Here is a 17,337-nt window from a genome sequence, read left to right on the forward strand (position 1 = left end):
ATTACGTTCAAAAGGTCACGGGCGACGTAGCCGTAACTACAGAGTCAGTGTTTACAAGTTGAACATACGTAGGTTGAACGTACAAACTAACTCAAACGCCGTTTGCAAAAAAAGGAATTAAAAGGTAAAACAACGATGTCTGACGATTTTGACTCTGTACTTATGGCTACGTCGCCCGTGACCTTTTGAACGTAATTATGTATTACGTGTCGTTACAAGCGCGCCTCACAGAATAGACCAAGGCTAGCATTTGTCCTTAGAAAAGTTACATTTTTGGAATAAGTTTTGAAACAACCGATCGTTTCGCATGATAAGACCCTTATTCATCGTCCGGTGGCGTTTAAAGACATTTGAAGCTGCATCTGAAACTGTTATTAAGTCTCTTTTCGACCTTCGACCGTCTGGTTCCCATTGAAGTCCATTACAAAAACAAAGAATCCATAAACCATAAACAAAGAATGAAAAATAATTTGACATTAGAATATCAGGCGATTAAATCACGTTCGGTCTCTTGAACGTTACGTGTGCAATAAGTTGCTATCTGCAGTTCACTAAGTGGCCACCGGTGTCGCTAAAACAAGGGTTCTGAATTCTACCTTGAACTTTGTTACATTACCACACCTGTAGGTCTATGTCATGAAAAATATATCAATACTGTATATCAATTTTAACAGGAAATGCAAATGCATGTATATGTAATACATAGATTTCCCAGTTAAAGTGTAAAAACAAAAATACTGATAATAAGATTGAATAAGACAACAATGGTTTTAATAGTTGTTTTTTTTATGTCAGTTATGCACATCAGGGTGTTTTATGTTACATTTTAGTTTATTGCCTTATTTTAGGGTGATGTGTGTTACCTTGATGACCATTTGTCTTTACTTGTGTCCTAAATGACGCACTATGCACTATGTGTATAATAGTCTAGTATGTACTCAATCATAGTGTGTGAATTTTATAAGGTCACTTCATCACTGACTCTTTGTGTTGGTGACATGCACTGGCTATATATGAAGAGTTCAGATGCAAAAGCCTCTAAATGCCATTTGAAATTTTCTTCTTTAATGATGATTTTTATCAAACTTGTATATTTAAGTTCAGTAATTTCACTTAAATGGCAATGATAATTACCTATTAATTGTTATTTAAGTGAAATTACTGAACATAAAATGATAAAACTCATCATTAAAGAAGAAAATTTCAAATGGCATTTAGAGGCTTTTGCATCTGAACTCTTCATATGTTTATTAGTTCCAATTCATGAAAAAAATAGTGCAATTTATTGCTCACACACTGAAACAGTCATTACAGTTCTCAGGCTCAATGTGTTATGTCATGAGAGATGTGCAATGTCACACAAGCATGGCCATTGTCGGGGTCTACGGCACCTGCAAATAGTTTTTTTTTCACCCATCTGCAGTAACACATCCCCCAACCACTCAATAACAGACCTGCGGATGTTATCGTCAGTGATGCACTGCATGCGTGTGTGTGTGGCAGAGGATCAATAATCATTCTGATACTGCAATAAGGCTTCCGTCACTAATTAAACTGTTGTCTTTATGAGATTTTCAGACACCCATTTAGTGAATCGGACACAGCAGACAGGAAATGACAGCATCATTTTCAATATAGCGACATTATACAAGCCGTTAATTTAATGTACTGTAGAATCTCATGTTACTCCAAGACTTTACTTTTCATACATTTTCAGTATAATATAAACAATTATAAAAGTAAAATGTATTTATTTCTTATTTTTTCTTAGTCTATTAGTACTGAGAGAGACTGTTTTCCAGCTAATGCAACACTGATAAAATATAAATGAGCTTCTCTGGAAAAATAATGCAACGCTTATTCTGATGAGCAATTATTCAGTCTTTTACTTCTCTTAAGAGAACGCTGGGTGGTTTATGCTAGTGGTTTAACGTGATGCTGTGCGATGAATAATGTGATCGTTCACAAAGATTTATGTCATGCACAATGTGTTCGGTTATTAAACAACATTAAAAAGTGTTTAAATTCCTTTTTTTTTGACCGTTTTTATGTTTAAAAAAATATTGTTGGTTTAACTTAAAAAATTAAGTAACCTGGTTGCCTAGGAAAAATTAAGTTAATACAATGAAGGAGATTGATTTAATCACCAGAAACTCAAAATATTATGTTATCTGAACTACATAAATTATTAAAGTTGATTTGACAAAAGAAATAATGTTGTGATTACATTATGAAATCATGAAAATATATATACAGTATTTTTTACAGTGATTGTATGTATGTATATAGTGTAGTTGTAGCCTACCACCTGACATGGAAGTGTATCAACCTTGAAATTAGCATTTTTTTATGAGAGAGATCTACAAACTTTTTATCTCTGCCACAGGGATTGCAGTTCTCTGATGATACAGCATTATCTTTACTGTTATTACCTTGTCAATTCATAATACAAGACTCATGTTTGCAGTTGTGCCACCCTGACATTTGGGAATACACAAATTGCAGGACACCATTTTTTTCAATGATCTCAACAATTTTAAAACTACTTATATTTAATTATAGGCTACCATAATATTTAGTGTTTAATTTTGTGTTATTAAGGCACCATTTTAGATAGTTTCTTAGTCTATTCATTTGTTCAGACAGTTGCACCACCTGACATTTTGGGGGTTTAAGTAAGCAAATATGTCAAATAATATGTAGATTATTTAAATAACAAGTAATTCAAATGAAATAGTGATATATCAGGAATTTATCTAATAAGTTTAAAAGGAAACAATGCACTGGGCACAAACACGCGTCATGTCACTGACCCTCATTTTTTTTTTTTCCTGTAAAACATAAACTAACGACTTTTCTTTTTTTTTTCCGCAAAGACTATCGAAAATCTTCCAGTGATTGTGTAGAATTAACTCAGCTTTACAAAAAAAAAAATTGAATCCGGCCAATGGGGTAAAATAAATAGATAAATAGTTTCTCTCACTGACTTACTGGATGTTTTTTTCTGCTTTAATATCCAGGGGCGGGAGATCATGATCAGGCGCGTGATGCAGCTCACCGCCGCAGACGCGCGTGCTATATAAACCCCGCGCGCACCACTACCGGATTACAACCAGCACAAGCTGTCAGAGAGAGAGACACACAGAGAGAGAGAGAGACAGACAGCGAGCGAGAGAGAGAGAGAGAGTGCTACTGAAATTACTTGTCCAGAAGAGACTTCGAAAACAAACGCGCCATGGAGGCTGGGACGAGAAGGATGCACTGGAAACTTTTGATACTTTTTGGTCTTTTAGCGGACGGGATGAGCCAGGACTTCGGACAGACCCAGTTCATTTGCACGTCCGTTCCCAAGGATATGGACATATGCGCCGCCACACTGCAGAACAGCGTTCCCGGGGAGGACCTCAAGAGCACGGTCATGCAACTGCGAGAGACAGTGCTCCAACAGAAGGAAACGATCATGAACCAGAAGGAAACCATCAGGGAACTGACTTCCAAGCTGACGCGGTGTGAGAGTCAGAGCGCGTCCGAGCCCGGAGACGCGCGGCCCGGCGGACGACGGAAGGAAATGGGCACCAAGAACACAATGGGAGATGTGTCGAGGGGTCCCACGGACACACTGGCTCAACTCTCGCAGACTTTACAGTCACTCAAGCAGAGGCTTGAAAACCTGGAGGTATGTTTGTTTCGCCTGGAGCGCGCTTTCTTCCATCCGCGGTGGATTATTATTTATAGGAGAATTAACGCATTCAGTTGCGATTCTCACAACTTTATTTTTAGAATAGTGTATTGAGCGCTGCCGAATAATGGCGCATAATCCTCTTTTAAAAGACGCATTACGCCTACTGAGACTGCTGACAGAAAACCGTCGATTAAAATGAAATAATTAAATATTAAAATAACTATAGGCCTATCTTGCTTGTTTAACGTTTTGCGCATTTTTTAACGTAAACTAACATCTGATAATAAACATTGTAACGCTTTTATGACATGAAAATGTAGGAATACAAAAAAACTCAACTCAAATTATAAACAGTGCAGTTGTTTCCGCATAATCTGGACCCTTTAAAATTACTTTTATTTGTGTAACTTCATTAATTCAGGTTGATTAATCATATTTGACTTCAGTCATTTTGATTATACATGAATACATTTACTCGATATTTGCGCCTTTCTAATAATTCTTTTTTTTTATGTGGCTAAACTCAAATGAAACATTTATCTCACAAACATTATCTTTCATAGCAATTCAGCCGGAATAACAACTCCGTCCAGGCGAACAGCTTGAAGGATCTTCTTCAGAACAAAATCGACGACCTGGAGAAGCAGGTCCTGTCCCGTGTGAACGGATTGGAGGAAGGGAAGCCCGGGTTGCGCAACGAGAGCGAGCAGCGCGGGCGCGTGGAGTCCACTCTCACCTCACTGCACCAGAGAATAACCGATCTAGAAAAAGGTAACCGTTGGCGTTTCTGCTCCACCTATCACATGTCGTGTCGTGTAGATGTAACGGGCGCTTTCCTCTCCTGCCTTTTTTTTCTACGAGGGAAATACTCTTGAGCGAGCCAGCATGGATAATAAATTGCCGTCGTGGTGTCGCTGGTGTGTGTTGCGCAGAGAGGAGGGGGTCTACAGAGCTGCATTGCTTTGCATATCCAATTCCACCCAACCAGCTTTATAGCATGATTTACAGATTGGTCTCAGAGTTTTTGCAAGCTCATGCATTTATTGAATTCCCATTCATGCGAATCACGTTTTCGTCAGTCGTTAAAATGCATAATTTCCCACAAGCTTTTACAGCCTTAAAGGCATGAGTGGAACTTTAAAAAGGGTGTGGGTTTTCATCATTTACTCACCCTCGTTTTATTCCACACAAATCCTTTCTTCTGTGAAGTACGAAGAGACTTTGCAGAATGTCTGAGCTGAGCTTTTCCACCCAGTCTCATCACCAAGCTTGAATTATGTATTTATAAATCGTTTAATCACCCATAATTAAAATGATCCTATCATTTACTCGCCCTCAAGCCGTCCTAGGTGGACATGAGTTTCTTATTTCAGTCGGCTTTTCCAAGCTTCATCCCAGACAGCAAACTGACATTGAATCAACGTGGAAACGACGTCTCTCGTGACATTGAAACAACGTTGATTTTGCTCATCGAATTAACGTTGAACCAACGTCAGACGCGGCATTCTTCAAAGCTAAATGAAAATCGAAAATTGGTTTGCTTTCATAACGTTGAAACAACGTTGATTTCAAGTTGATTTTCCGTTAGTTTTGAAAGAATGACGCGTCTGACGTTGGTTCAACGTTAATTCGATGAGCAAAACAATGTTAGATCAAGGTTGTTTCGATGTCATATTTCCACGTTGATTCAATGTCAGTTTGCTATCTGGGATAATAGGGCTTAAGATTTTGAAACCCAAAAAAGCACATCCATCCATCATAAAAGTAATCCATAAGTGTGTGTGACCTCTGATTCGACGCATGTAGGAGTATAGCGTAAGCTTACACTGTAAAAAATAATGTTGGTTTAACTTAAAAGAGTGAGTAACCTGGTTGCCTTAAAATTTTAAGTTCATTGAAATGGAAAGAGTGAGTTAATACAATGAAGGAGAATGATTTAATCATCAGAAACTCAAAATTATATGTTATCTGAACTAAATAAATTATTTAAGTTGATTTGACATAAGAAAAAAATGTTGTGATTACATCATGAAAAGATTTTTTTTACAGTGTAGGTGAGTAAACGCCTATCGTGGTTCAAACAACAAACTCAATCTTCTTCTAATTCTTGACCGGTGATTTGTTTTACTCTATTCTCGGCGCTTCCGCGTTTGTCACTACGTCATGCGTTGGGTCAGAGCCCAATCTTCCACCGGAAATAGACTCGCGTACGGCCGTGACCGGACACCAGTGATTACTATTTATAAAGTTCACTGTAAAAAAATATTGTTGGTTTAACTTAAAAAAAAAATGATGTAACCTGGTTGCCTTAAAATGTTAAGTTCATTGAAATGGAAAAATTGAGTTAATACAATGGAAATTGATTTAATCACCAGAAACTCAAAGTATTATGTTTATCTGAACTACATTCATTATTTAAGTTGATTTGACTAAAGAAAAAAATGTTGTGATTACAAGTCATGAACATTTTTTATATTTAAAGGGTAACTAAACCCCTGGTCAGAGCCTGACTCCACCCACTGGCAATATTTGAAAAATGCTGAAAAAGTGGGCAGACCTTAGCGGAGATAGAGGAGACGAAATAGATGCTAAAACACTCTATCCTGATCGTTTTCAATACTTGCAATTCCAACTCCTAACTCGATAAAGTGGTTTTGACTAAACAAGCTGGTTTTTACCCAGACAGCAAACTGACATTGAATCAACGTGGAAACGACGTCTCTCATGACATTGAAACAACGTTGATTTTGCTCATCGAATTAACGTTGAACCAACGTCAGACGCGGCATTCTTCAAAGCTAAATAAAAATAGAAAATTGGTTTGCTTTCATAACGTTGAAACAACGCGTTGATTTCAAGTTGATTTTCCGTTAGTTTTGAAAGAATGACGCGTCTGACGTTGGTTCAACGTTAATTCGATGAGCAAAACAATGTCAGATCAACGTTGTTTCGATGTCATATTTCCACGTTGATTCAATGTCAGTTTGCTATCTGGGTATACTGCCGCTCGTGCCAGGAGCGTGGTGAGCTGAAACCTGCGTACGTCACGAAGTGCGGAACATCCAATAGGAAAAATCAACTGCAGTAGCCACCGTTCAACCTGAAGAGGGCAGCACTAAGATGTTTTTACACCATAATTGTAGAAATAAAACACTTTATACACAAATGTCAAAAAAGTTACTTGAATCAATGACTGGTGTTAATAAAGATTGAAAAAAGTTGGTTTAGTGTTTAGTTACTCTTTAAAGTTTAGGGATATTTTTTTCTTACAAAACGACATTTAACCTTTCCTAAGCCTTTATTAACCCCTTGCAGCCTTCTGGATAATGTTTTTGGTGTATGGTTAAACGCACTTTTTTGGGGCTTCAAAATCTAAGGTACCCTTCACTCCCATTATAAAGCTTGGAAGAGCCAGGATTTTGTTTTTATATAACCCTGTGTTTGGCTGAACGAAGAAAGTCATATACACCTACACACATTGTTGGTTTAACTGAATGCAGATGAAGTAACCTGGTTGCCTTAATTTTAAGTTCATTGAAATGGAAAAATTGAGTTAATACAATGAAGGAGATTGATTTAATCATCAGAAACTCAAAATATTACGTTATCTGAACTACATAAATTATTTTAGTTGATTTGACAAAAGAAAAAAAAATATTTTTTTTCAGTGTAGGATGGCTCGAGGGTGAGTAAATCTTGGGATCATTTCCATTTTTGGGTGAACTAACCTTTTAATGGCTAATTGGTCAAATCAATCAAGACTGTTTTGAGAGTTTTTGCACTGTGCTCACAAAACCCTCAATACGAGCAGTATATAACGCATTCAGTGGCAGAGGTCAGAACGAGCCGTAACAGAAAAGTGCATGTTTTTAGGCAAGTGGCCAAAAAGCATGAGAGCACTTTATATGAAGTGCTTCAGAGAAGTTAATGAGCTTCTAGTTTCATGTTGCCTGTCAGCTTCCGTCAGATTTCTTGTGCCGCTTAATGCTTTTTACAAGGGATTTGTCCTAGCCTGGTACATAACTCACATTTTACTGATATTCGCAAATGTAAGTGTTATCAATTCAGGACAGAAAGGGATAAATCATTGTGACTAAATATTCACGTTGATAAATATTTGTGTTTGGATGTCACGTTTCGGGAACTACTGTATATTTTATAAGAACAGTACAATGGGATCATAAAGAGTCTTTCATTTATAATGTAAGATTAAAATAACAGATTAATTGATTATAAATCAAGTTTAGTATGTCTTGATGTAAGAGGTTTGTTGGAATAACAACTTGCAGTCTAGCGATTGTATGACTTGTTTTAAGAGTTAATGTGAATAACACATTCGTTATTGCTCCATGGAGGAGAGAATATTGTATGGGTTTGGAACAACTTGAGAGTAGATTGTAGAATGTAGTTTTTGGGTGAGCTATTCCTCTGCCTGAGACCAGGAATGATGCCAAACATTGATTGCGGCTTTTACTCCTTGTTACCTGTAGCGTGAATCAAACACAAGGGTAGAAATAAGTAAGACGAGGGAGGCTCTCGGGTGGGAGGACACAACTAGTGTGCTTTTCTATCCCCAGGCGAAAAGAAACAAATAAATCAATAGATGTTTTTGGTTGTTATAATTAGTATACTTTGAACACACCTTGTTATATGATTACATTTATAGACGGCAATGAACAGCTGATTAGACTTGTGTATGGAGATTTTGTTTGCATTTAGCTAAGTTTCCACCGCAGGAACTTTCCCCAGGGACTTTGGGGTGGTACTTTCCACTGCAAGAACCAGGGTCTAAATGAAGCAGGGGCGTAGAATTTGAGCCCGTTCTCATCCCAAGGCATCATATACGACGCTTTTGCCAAAACGTAGACATCCAACGCACATGGCACCCTTTAGCGTCAAATGAGACGCAGATATATATGGGGCAGAAGGCACCTCCTAGTGGTCTAACCCTAACCCTACCCCATACCTAAACCTACCATAACCGAAACCGAAGGGACTGTAGGGACGTGTCCCTACCAACACATATTTCAAAATCAAACCTACGCCACTAAAATTAAGTACCGTAACCGTCAGAAAGTTCCTGCTGGCGAGGTAGTACTTTCTCAAATTCAGGAAATTTCAGGGGTGTGACTTGGGCACTGAACATGCTGATTGGTTGAGCATGTCACATTTTGATTGGTTGACTTCATTGTTCATTTTAAATCTGTTGCGTTGTGTGCAGTAAGAGTTGTTTGCTACTCGAATCAACGGAGTTTAAAAAGTACAACCGATGACAAAGTTCAGGCTTTATTAAGCTTAAATTCAGAGGATGAAATACGGTAGGAACTGGAAAGTAGTGCGCAGTCCTACGTCAGCGGACTAATTAGCATAATCCTCATGGTACTTTAGACCACGATGGAAACTGGGACAGCAACAGGTCTTGGGGAAAAAAGTGCCTGGGACAATTTGGTCCGGTGTGGTGAAGAGATGAGTCCCCCTGAAGAGATGGGTCTCACCTTAGGCCCCGTCCACACTACTGCGTTTTCGTTTTAAAAACGGAGAATTAAAACGAATACGATCTCCGTCCACACCAGCGTATTAGAATTGATCTCCGTCCACATTAAAACGACTGAAAACGCAGATCACGTGACCATTCATCAACACTGGGCATGCGCGCGCCGGTGTAAACAGTGGTTGGCGAATCAGGGAAGGACACGTCATGACTGATGACACCCAATCATAGCGTGAGCCTCTGCGTCATCGTTTGTAAACTCCTCCGTTTTGTCTCGTCCACACTAAAACGCCCTCCGGAGTTTCAAAACGCAAAACGCAGCTGCAGCGTTTCTAAACTTCTCCGTTTTAGGTCTTCGTTTTTCCCGTTTTAGTGTGGACGGGAGGTGCAAACGTAGCAAAAGGTCTCCATTTTTAAACGAAAACGCAGTAGTGTGGACGGGGCCTTAGGACCCCATAGTATGCCAGTAGTATGCCTGATCTAAATATGTTCTCACGATAACTTGTTAAAAGCAGTTTGTTGCCATCAAGTAATATGTTTATTTGTTTAGCGCTTTTCAAGTAATACGTTTATTTGTTTCGCGCTTTTCATAGTAGGTTGCGTCAACAGCAGAGGAGAAAGTCGGCGAAATGTAAAAATATTACTGTTATTGTGTCATGAAATGTAATTTTAAGAGTTTTTAAGTCGAGAATATAGTTGTTTATAGTTCAAATCTGTGGTTTATTTATAAAGATGGCGCCTTTTTAAAACATTGTTCTGATGTTTTCGGAGTTGTCGGAACCAGGGATCAGCAGCACATTTAACTAGCCCGCCTGGAACAGCCTTAACTCGGCTAGTCATTCTGACGTTTGCCGCGGATAAATGCTATGCTACTATGTAAGCTAACTAAAAAAACAATAAGAACGAGAAATGTTTAAATTTACAATCTACAGCTTCGGTTATATACTAGCATATGAAACATATAAGTTAAAATACATTAATGACTCCTTATAACGTACTTCAAACGTCTTTTATAATAAACTGATTTTCTCTATTTGTAACCAGGCACTAAAGCGTTTACCCATAAAACTAGCTTTGAACCAATCGGATCGCTTGGGTCCTAAGGTGGGACTGGAAATGCGGCTGTACAGTTATTTTTGAGATTGTCTTGTTTTAGTGCTATACAGTAGACTGCAATTGTTAGATGTAGGGTTGGGTATCGGTTGGGTTTTATCCGATACCAGTATGTAATCTGTATTTTTTAAACGGTTCCGGTGCTTAAACGGTTCTTGAAGCGATATTTAAGAAAACAAAACCGCACACACTTTGTCAAAAAAACAATTCCCCTTTATTTACAGGGCCAAACTGGACACAATATTAACTTATATCTTTAAACAATATAAATACATAAATAACATACGAAATCAGGCACCGAAATACTCGTTCTTATTCGGTCTGGTTACTACCGTTTACGTCAGGACCGGTTCCCTATTGGCACCGAGTTCCGGTACCCAACCCTAGTAAGATATTAAATATTGTTTGAGGATTGATTTATGTATTTATTTCTTTTTTTAATAACAGGTCAAAAGGACAACAGACCACTGGATAAATTTCAGCTGACGTTCCCACTGAGGACCAACTACATGTATGCTAAAGTCAAGAAGAGTCTGCCTGAGATGTACGCCTTCACAGTGTGCATGTGGCTCAAATCCAACGCCTCTCCAGGAGTGGGGACGCCTTTCTCTTACGCAGTCCCAGGACAGGCCAATGAACTGGTTCTTATTGAGTGGGGAAACAACCCGATGGAAATGCTCATCAATGACAAGGTACATTCCCACTTTATCAGCATTTGGATGGATGAATGTTACAAACTGAAAGCAGGCAGTCTGCAACAAAATGAACGTGATGTTTAGGTTTCATCTGTTTTTTGCCCTCTTTTGATGTAGGTTGCTAAGCTACCTTTCCTGATCAACGATGGGAAATGGCATCACATTTGTATCACGTGGACCACTCGAGATGGAGTGTGGGAAGCTTATCAGGATGGTGTAATGAGGGGAAATGGGGACAGTCTGGCCCCTTATCATCCAATCAAACCACAAGGGGTATTGATTCTGGGACAAGAGCAGGTATGCGTCCTCTGTTTGATTTCACTCATCAATGCAGAAAAGTGTTGTAGCTCGAGGTGTTACACAAAGATGATTTAATGATGAGCGAAGAATACACAATGGCTCTGTTCCAAAACACAGCAAGCTGCCTACGTAGCTGCATTTTAAGGCATTGCAGGCTTTCTCCCATGGCTCCTCCAAACGCAACTGCAATTGAAGCAAGCAATAAATTGAATATTTAAAAAAGGTATATTTGAAAATACATCCATAAATAATATTTAACGCTTTGTATTTTTATGGTATTAGTGAACCAAATAGTAGCTTAGAAATGTTTAGTGCTACACTCTTTTGTGAGTTTGTGTAAGGGGCACAAATTCAATAACATTACAACGCATGTAAAATTTTAGTTAGGATGCTGCCTAAAGGTGTGGTCACATTAGCAAAATTGCGGCAAAGTTTCTAAGGTAAAAAGTGTAGTGATGTATGATGCCCAAATTACTTTTAAACAAAGCAGTCCGTCTAATCCGTATGACCAACTTGAACACGTTGCGAAATCTGTCTCCCATGGATTTTAAAACGACTAGATTTCGCTTGCGAGAAGCCGGCGAATAACTATAAATGTGAATTATTAAAACGTTTTGAATTATAAAGGTAAATTTAAAAGTCTCTTCTGTCAACATTTGCCATTTTTCCCCTCAAATACTAAACTACTTTTTATACAAAGTACTGTCTTTGAATGACTTACCAAAGCACGTGGATATGAGGCACGCTATTGGTTGTCTGTTGTTGAACATCTAGTCATAACTTTCTTACAAGTTTGGCACCGCAATGTAGGGTTAACACCGTAAAACCAGTGCTAACCCTAAAGGGTTTTATAACCCTGGGTAAAAAAAACAGTGCTAATCCCGCTTCTAATGGCACTTTTGCATTACCAGTACCAGCTCGACTCGGCTCGCTTTGGCTCGACTCAGCTCGCTTTTCGTTCCATTTACCGCCACAAATAGTACCCGGTCGTCATAGCGACGCCTTGCGTTCCTCGTTGCCCTATCAATCTCTCGCAGGATCCTCTCTTTGACAACCAAACAAAGGAAAGTCTGCACCTCCTCGTTTGACCACGGCGTATTCTTCCGAGTTGCCATAATAATAGTAGTAAGTTTAGAAACTCTCTCTTGCCAAACTATTATTTAAAAATAGTCGGTTTGTTCTGAAAACTCCATCTGGCGCATGCAGTGATGATGCAGTGAATGGTGACAATTCTCTCTGACCAATCAGCAGTCGGCATTTTTTTCACGTCACATTTTAGTATCGCCTCAGCTCGCCTTAGCTCGCTCAGAACCTCGCTGGAGGTGGTACAAAAAAAGCACCCAAAAGCAGGAACAGGTACAACGTTTACACAGTGGAAAACCAAACAAAGGCGAGCCGAGTCGAGTCGAGCTGGTACTGTGTAGTGGAAAAGCGCCATAAATTACAAGTGTGAAACGCTCCTTCATCCGGGGTTATAAAAAGGGTTTAGAATGACGATAACCACCCCAGGTTATCGTCATTCTAAACCCTTTTTATAACCCTTTTTATAAAGGGGCAATATGTAACAGCTAGTGGTTGAAATGAGTACTGCAGTCCAAATAAAAAAAATATTGGAGTCGTTTACCCCACCCCCTCATCCTCAATGCTCATGCGGGTTGCCAGATTGAGGACACGCAAGGGGAGAAAGCGCAATTAACAATAGCTTGTTTTCACGTGACGTCACGCAACTGCGTTGCCATGGCGCGAAGCGCAAATGGAGGGCAGGAAGTGATTTCTATATTTAGGAAGCACTTTAACACACTCAAAATGCCTATGTTTTGCGTCGTTTATGGTTGCTCAAATCGATCAAACCACGAGGAGTTTTTATCGTGTGACAAAAGTTGTTGTTCATAAGCGAGGAAAGTACAAGAAATTGACAGAAAAACACCGGGAAAATGCCTTATAAACCTACGTCTGCGGTCGGGAGGAGCCGAATGGGAAAATGCCTGTGTGTGTGTGCGCAGTGATCACTTCGTCAACTGTGAGTTAATATTTATGTGGCTTATAATTACATTATTCAGGTGTTTAAATACACTTATGTGGCTGTTTGTGTAACGTAGCAGTTTCCGAACTTCGTAAAGTCAAAGTATGTCTGTAAGACGAGTTAGTTGCTGATATTTACAGCCTCGATGGCAGGCAAATCTCTCAATTCAGTTGAAAATCGGTCCTCTTCATAACGTAAGGATCGCGTCCAACATATGTTTCGATTTTCTGTTTATATATTTCTCTTGTAATAGCGTCTAAAGTAGTACATTACGGATTTTCCTCCATCTCGTCCATTGCGCTCTTCACTCCTTGCCCTCCATCTGCATTCCGCGCGTCAATACAATCACGTGACTGCAAACCACCTATCGAAGGTGAGGTAACTTCGGGTAGTCAATTTAACGTTTTGTTTAGCGCAATTATTAACCGCCCCGCCAAAAAGCATGCCTAATCCAGATTCTAATTTGCGCAGCTCTTGGTAGATTGTATTGATCATTATTGAAATGATCCGGTTGCCTCTTTGTGCTTTAATTTGCACAAAACTTTACACTCCCATCTGTGCCTTTTTGGAATTGTGCTAATTTGCCCTGTTTATTAAATCTGGCCTTTAATCTGGAAGTTGATGAGTTGATTTATCCGTCTTTTAATACGCTCCCATTCATACAGATTTGTAGATGGATGCAGAGGCTTTTTAGGTCGGGTAGAATATGCAATCTCTGGCCAATTTCGTTTGCTAGATTCCACGACTGCAATGTAACGGCGCGATAACCGACCCCAGAGGGTGAAAAGCCCTTAGAGGTCAACACACTATTTTGAGTTTCAGAGCCAATTATACGAAGTTATCTCTGTAAACAGTCAGTTCTAAAATATTTTATAGCACAGCCAATAGACAAGTTTTGGCTCATTTTAAATGGAGAGACCTTCAAAGACAACCGTAGGGATGAAACGCATTTATGAATCATTTATGCGCAGATTAGTTTCAAAGGTTAACGGGGACTAATCGTATGTCTTTGAAGGCGTTCGACGTTTATTTAATCAGCATCTCAAATAAATGTTATCTACCTGCAGGACACTCTCGGTGGAGGATTTGATGCCACTCAAGCGTTTGTCGGTGACATGGCCAATTTCAACATTTGGGACCGAAAGTTGTCAGTGGGAGAGATTTATAACTTGGCCACATGCAGCAGCAAAGCACTAGTGGGGAACGTCTTCTCTTGGTTGGAAACCAGCATTGAGATCTACGGAGGGGCCTCGAAATGGACATTTGAGGCCTGCCGCCAACTGAACTAAAGAGCACAGGAATCTCCCAGCCAATGGGAGATACGAGTTACCAGGTGTCTGTTACCAAATCATTCATCTTTAAAGCACATTTTCAATCAAGGCCGAACATGGACATCAATATCAACTGGAATTTTCTAGGTATTTCTTGTCTCTCAACACTTCTCAGTCTTAAAAACGATCACGTCTTTGTCATTTATTTTTGGATGTGGAAGGCAAAAGCTGGTGTTGGTGATAATTCAGAGTTTTAGCTTGAAGGCTCCGTGGTTCTGCTTTAGGCAAGCAACGCCTTACTGGAAAACTACTTAACGTGATACGGCTCAGACTTCCATCTTAACAGCCTGTATCATTTAACCGCTCCCTTCGTACAGGAAGCCATGTAGTCATGCAGTAGATTTCTGAACCACTTAGGTTACTGTTCTCCATCAGGATTATTAGATAGATCTATCCACTGCCTGGGATACTCACTGTGAACTTCGGATGTAGAATGTAAAACAAGCAAAGCTGAGTGTGTTATTCTTTTTTCACACGCTTCTGTTCTGTCTTATGACCTCCTGCTTGAAGCATTTTTTTTTTTTTTTGGTGTGTCTGTGTATGTGTGTGTGGGTTGTTAAAAAAAAAAAAAACTTGATTATTGCCAACACATTTCAAGCCTGGGTGCCTTGGGCTGTTGAAAAAAAAAAAAAACTCGACACATTTGTCATTATTTGCAATGTACTTCTATTTATCTCTTTCTTTCCTTGTGTAACTACTGATACGTTATGTTGATTACAACTTGTCACAATTGAAATGGTCAGGCTGGAAATTCAGTTGTTTAAATCGTGGCGTGCTCGGCAGGTGTTTGTATTTTTCAAGGAATGTTACGTGTAAAGAAAACAGCATGAACATCTAAATGCTGCAACAGCATCAATGAAAAACTGCTTTTATTAGCTCATTTTGGGTTGAGATTTTATACTGTATTGTTATATGCTAAAAGCATGGCAGCACTGAAAGATGAAAAAGGTCTAAGTTTTGTAATAAAATTGTTATAAAAAAAATTAGCACACGTGTTAGTGCCTAAATTATTGATTTGCAATAAACAAATGCCATGAACTGTTGGGAAAAAATACATTTAAAACTTTGGGTCAGTAAGTATTTGAATAAAAACTTTTATTCAGAAAGGATAAATGATCAAAAGTGACGCTATAAAGATTTATAATGTGATAAAATGTCTATTTTAAGTAAATGCTGTTCTTTTGAACGTTCTACTCAAGAATCTTCTAATCAATTAATACGGAAAAAGAAAATCATGATTCCACAAAAATATGAAGCACTACTGTTTTCAACATCAAAATTTTCTCAGCATATTACAATGTTTTTTGAAGAATCAAGTGACACTGAAGACTGGAGTAATGATACCCTGTTACATATCAACATAGAAAAAAGTTTATTTTAAATTGTAATATTACTTTTTACTGTATTTTTAGTCAATTATATGCAACCTTGGAAAAGAGATTTTCTTTAAAAACATTAAAAGATCTAACCGACCCCACACTTTTGAACTGTAGATGTTATACCAGTAGCCCCACATAGCCAGACTTTGAAATATTGGCGTACTTTCTGGTCTCAGGTTGCAGTTTGTTCTGGTCAAGAACCACTCACCTGGAAAGAAAAAAAGACCATCTTACCAACACGTAAATATGTTGTGCCATGAACAATGCAAGCAGCAAATATGTCATACCAACATGGCGGGAGCATCAGACCAAATGCAACACTGAGCAATTGAAGACATTTAGGTAAATTGGCGGGAAAATCATAAGTACAATCATTAGTAATTTGATTGAATGGTTTATTACTTTTGACCAATAGGTGGTGCTCAGAGTAAGGTTACAATGTCAATATGGCAAAGCATTGCAGAGATACAGCCTCAGAGTCATTTTGGCATCACGCCTCAACTTTGTTGCTGCAGTATACGAAAACGGTTTCGTCAATCGACACGAAAACCAACTTTTTGTCGGCACAGTCTGAAGATGACCTGCCTCGAATTTGGTTTGAAAAAATACATTTTTAAAGAAAATCAAAATGCCGGACAGGAAGACAACTATGGCAAAATTGGTAAATGTTCCCAAGGAATTTATTACGACCAATTTCATTACAATAGGCTAATTTAATCAAAAGTTATTATCATTTATGTCAGGGTTCCGCAAACTCAATCCTGTCCCTGCAGAGTTTAGCTCAAACCCTGATCAAACACTCCTCTTGAAGACCTTGATTAGTTTGCTCGGGTGTGTTTGGAGCTAAACTCCGTTTGGGTTGGAGCTAAACTTTGCAGGGACAGTGGCCCTCGAGGACCGAGTTTGGGGAACCCTGATTTATGCAAATTTCATAACTTTTTGACTACTGTCGGGGCTTAGTCCTGAAGACACATATCGAGTTTTGTAACAATATGCCAATGCGTGCAAAATTCAAATTGCCCAATATGGGAAAATTGGGTATCGATCAACTCGGCATGCTGCACCAAATCTAAAGAGATAGCAATACAAAAATAGCAATTTTTCCATATCTCCTGACCACTAGGTGGCACTGCGCTGAAACTGTCCAGGTAACCTTGGGTCATGGTTGTCATAACCATAGATATCTACATAAAGGCTAGATGTGTCACGGCGGAGTATTTATCGTCATCAGCCGGCGGCCATCTTGTCACAGACAGGCTTTCTGGTGGGCTCTGTGGTATCTGATGTAAGAAATACTCTTATCTCGTTGAAATCTTGACGGAT

The 17,337-nt window shown here is 38.9% G+C and overlaps 1 protein-coding gene across 1 annotated transcript; it reads left to right on the plus strand.

The window, feature by feature from the left end:
• The first annotated feature begins 3,107 nt into the window (after window positions 1-3,107).
• Window positions 3,108-15,218, plus strand: nptx1l (neuronal pentraxin 1 like). The gene is made up of 5 exons (XM_039654071.2): window positions 3,108-3,676; window positions 4,246-4,453; window positions 10,734-10,978; window positions 11,099-11,278; window positions 14,372-15,218. Exons 1-5 carry the CDS (start codon window positions 3,236-3,238, stop codon window positions 14,591-14,593), a joined length of 1,296 nt encoding a protein of 431 aa, XP_039510005.2. The 5' UTR covers window positions 3,108-3,235; the 3' UTR covers window positions 14,594-15,218.
• The last annotated feature ends 2,119 nt before the right edge of the window (window positions 15,219-17,337 follow it).

The sequence above is a fragment of the Pimephales promelas genome, chromosome 3 (genome assembly GCF_988280905.1).
Source record: "Pimephales promelas chromosome 3, fPimPro1.hap1.1, whole genome shotgun sequence".
Classification (NCBI taxonomy): domain Eukaryota; kingdom Metazoa; phylum Chordata; class Actinopteri; order Cypriniformes; family Leuciscidae; genus Pimephales; species Pimephales promelas.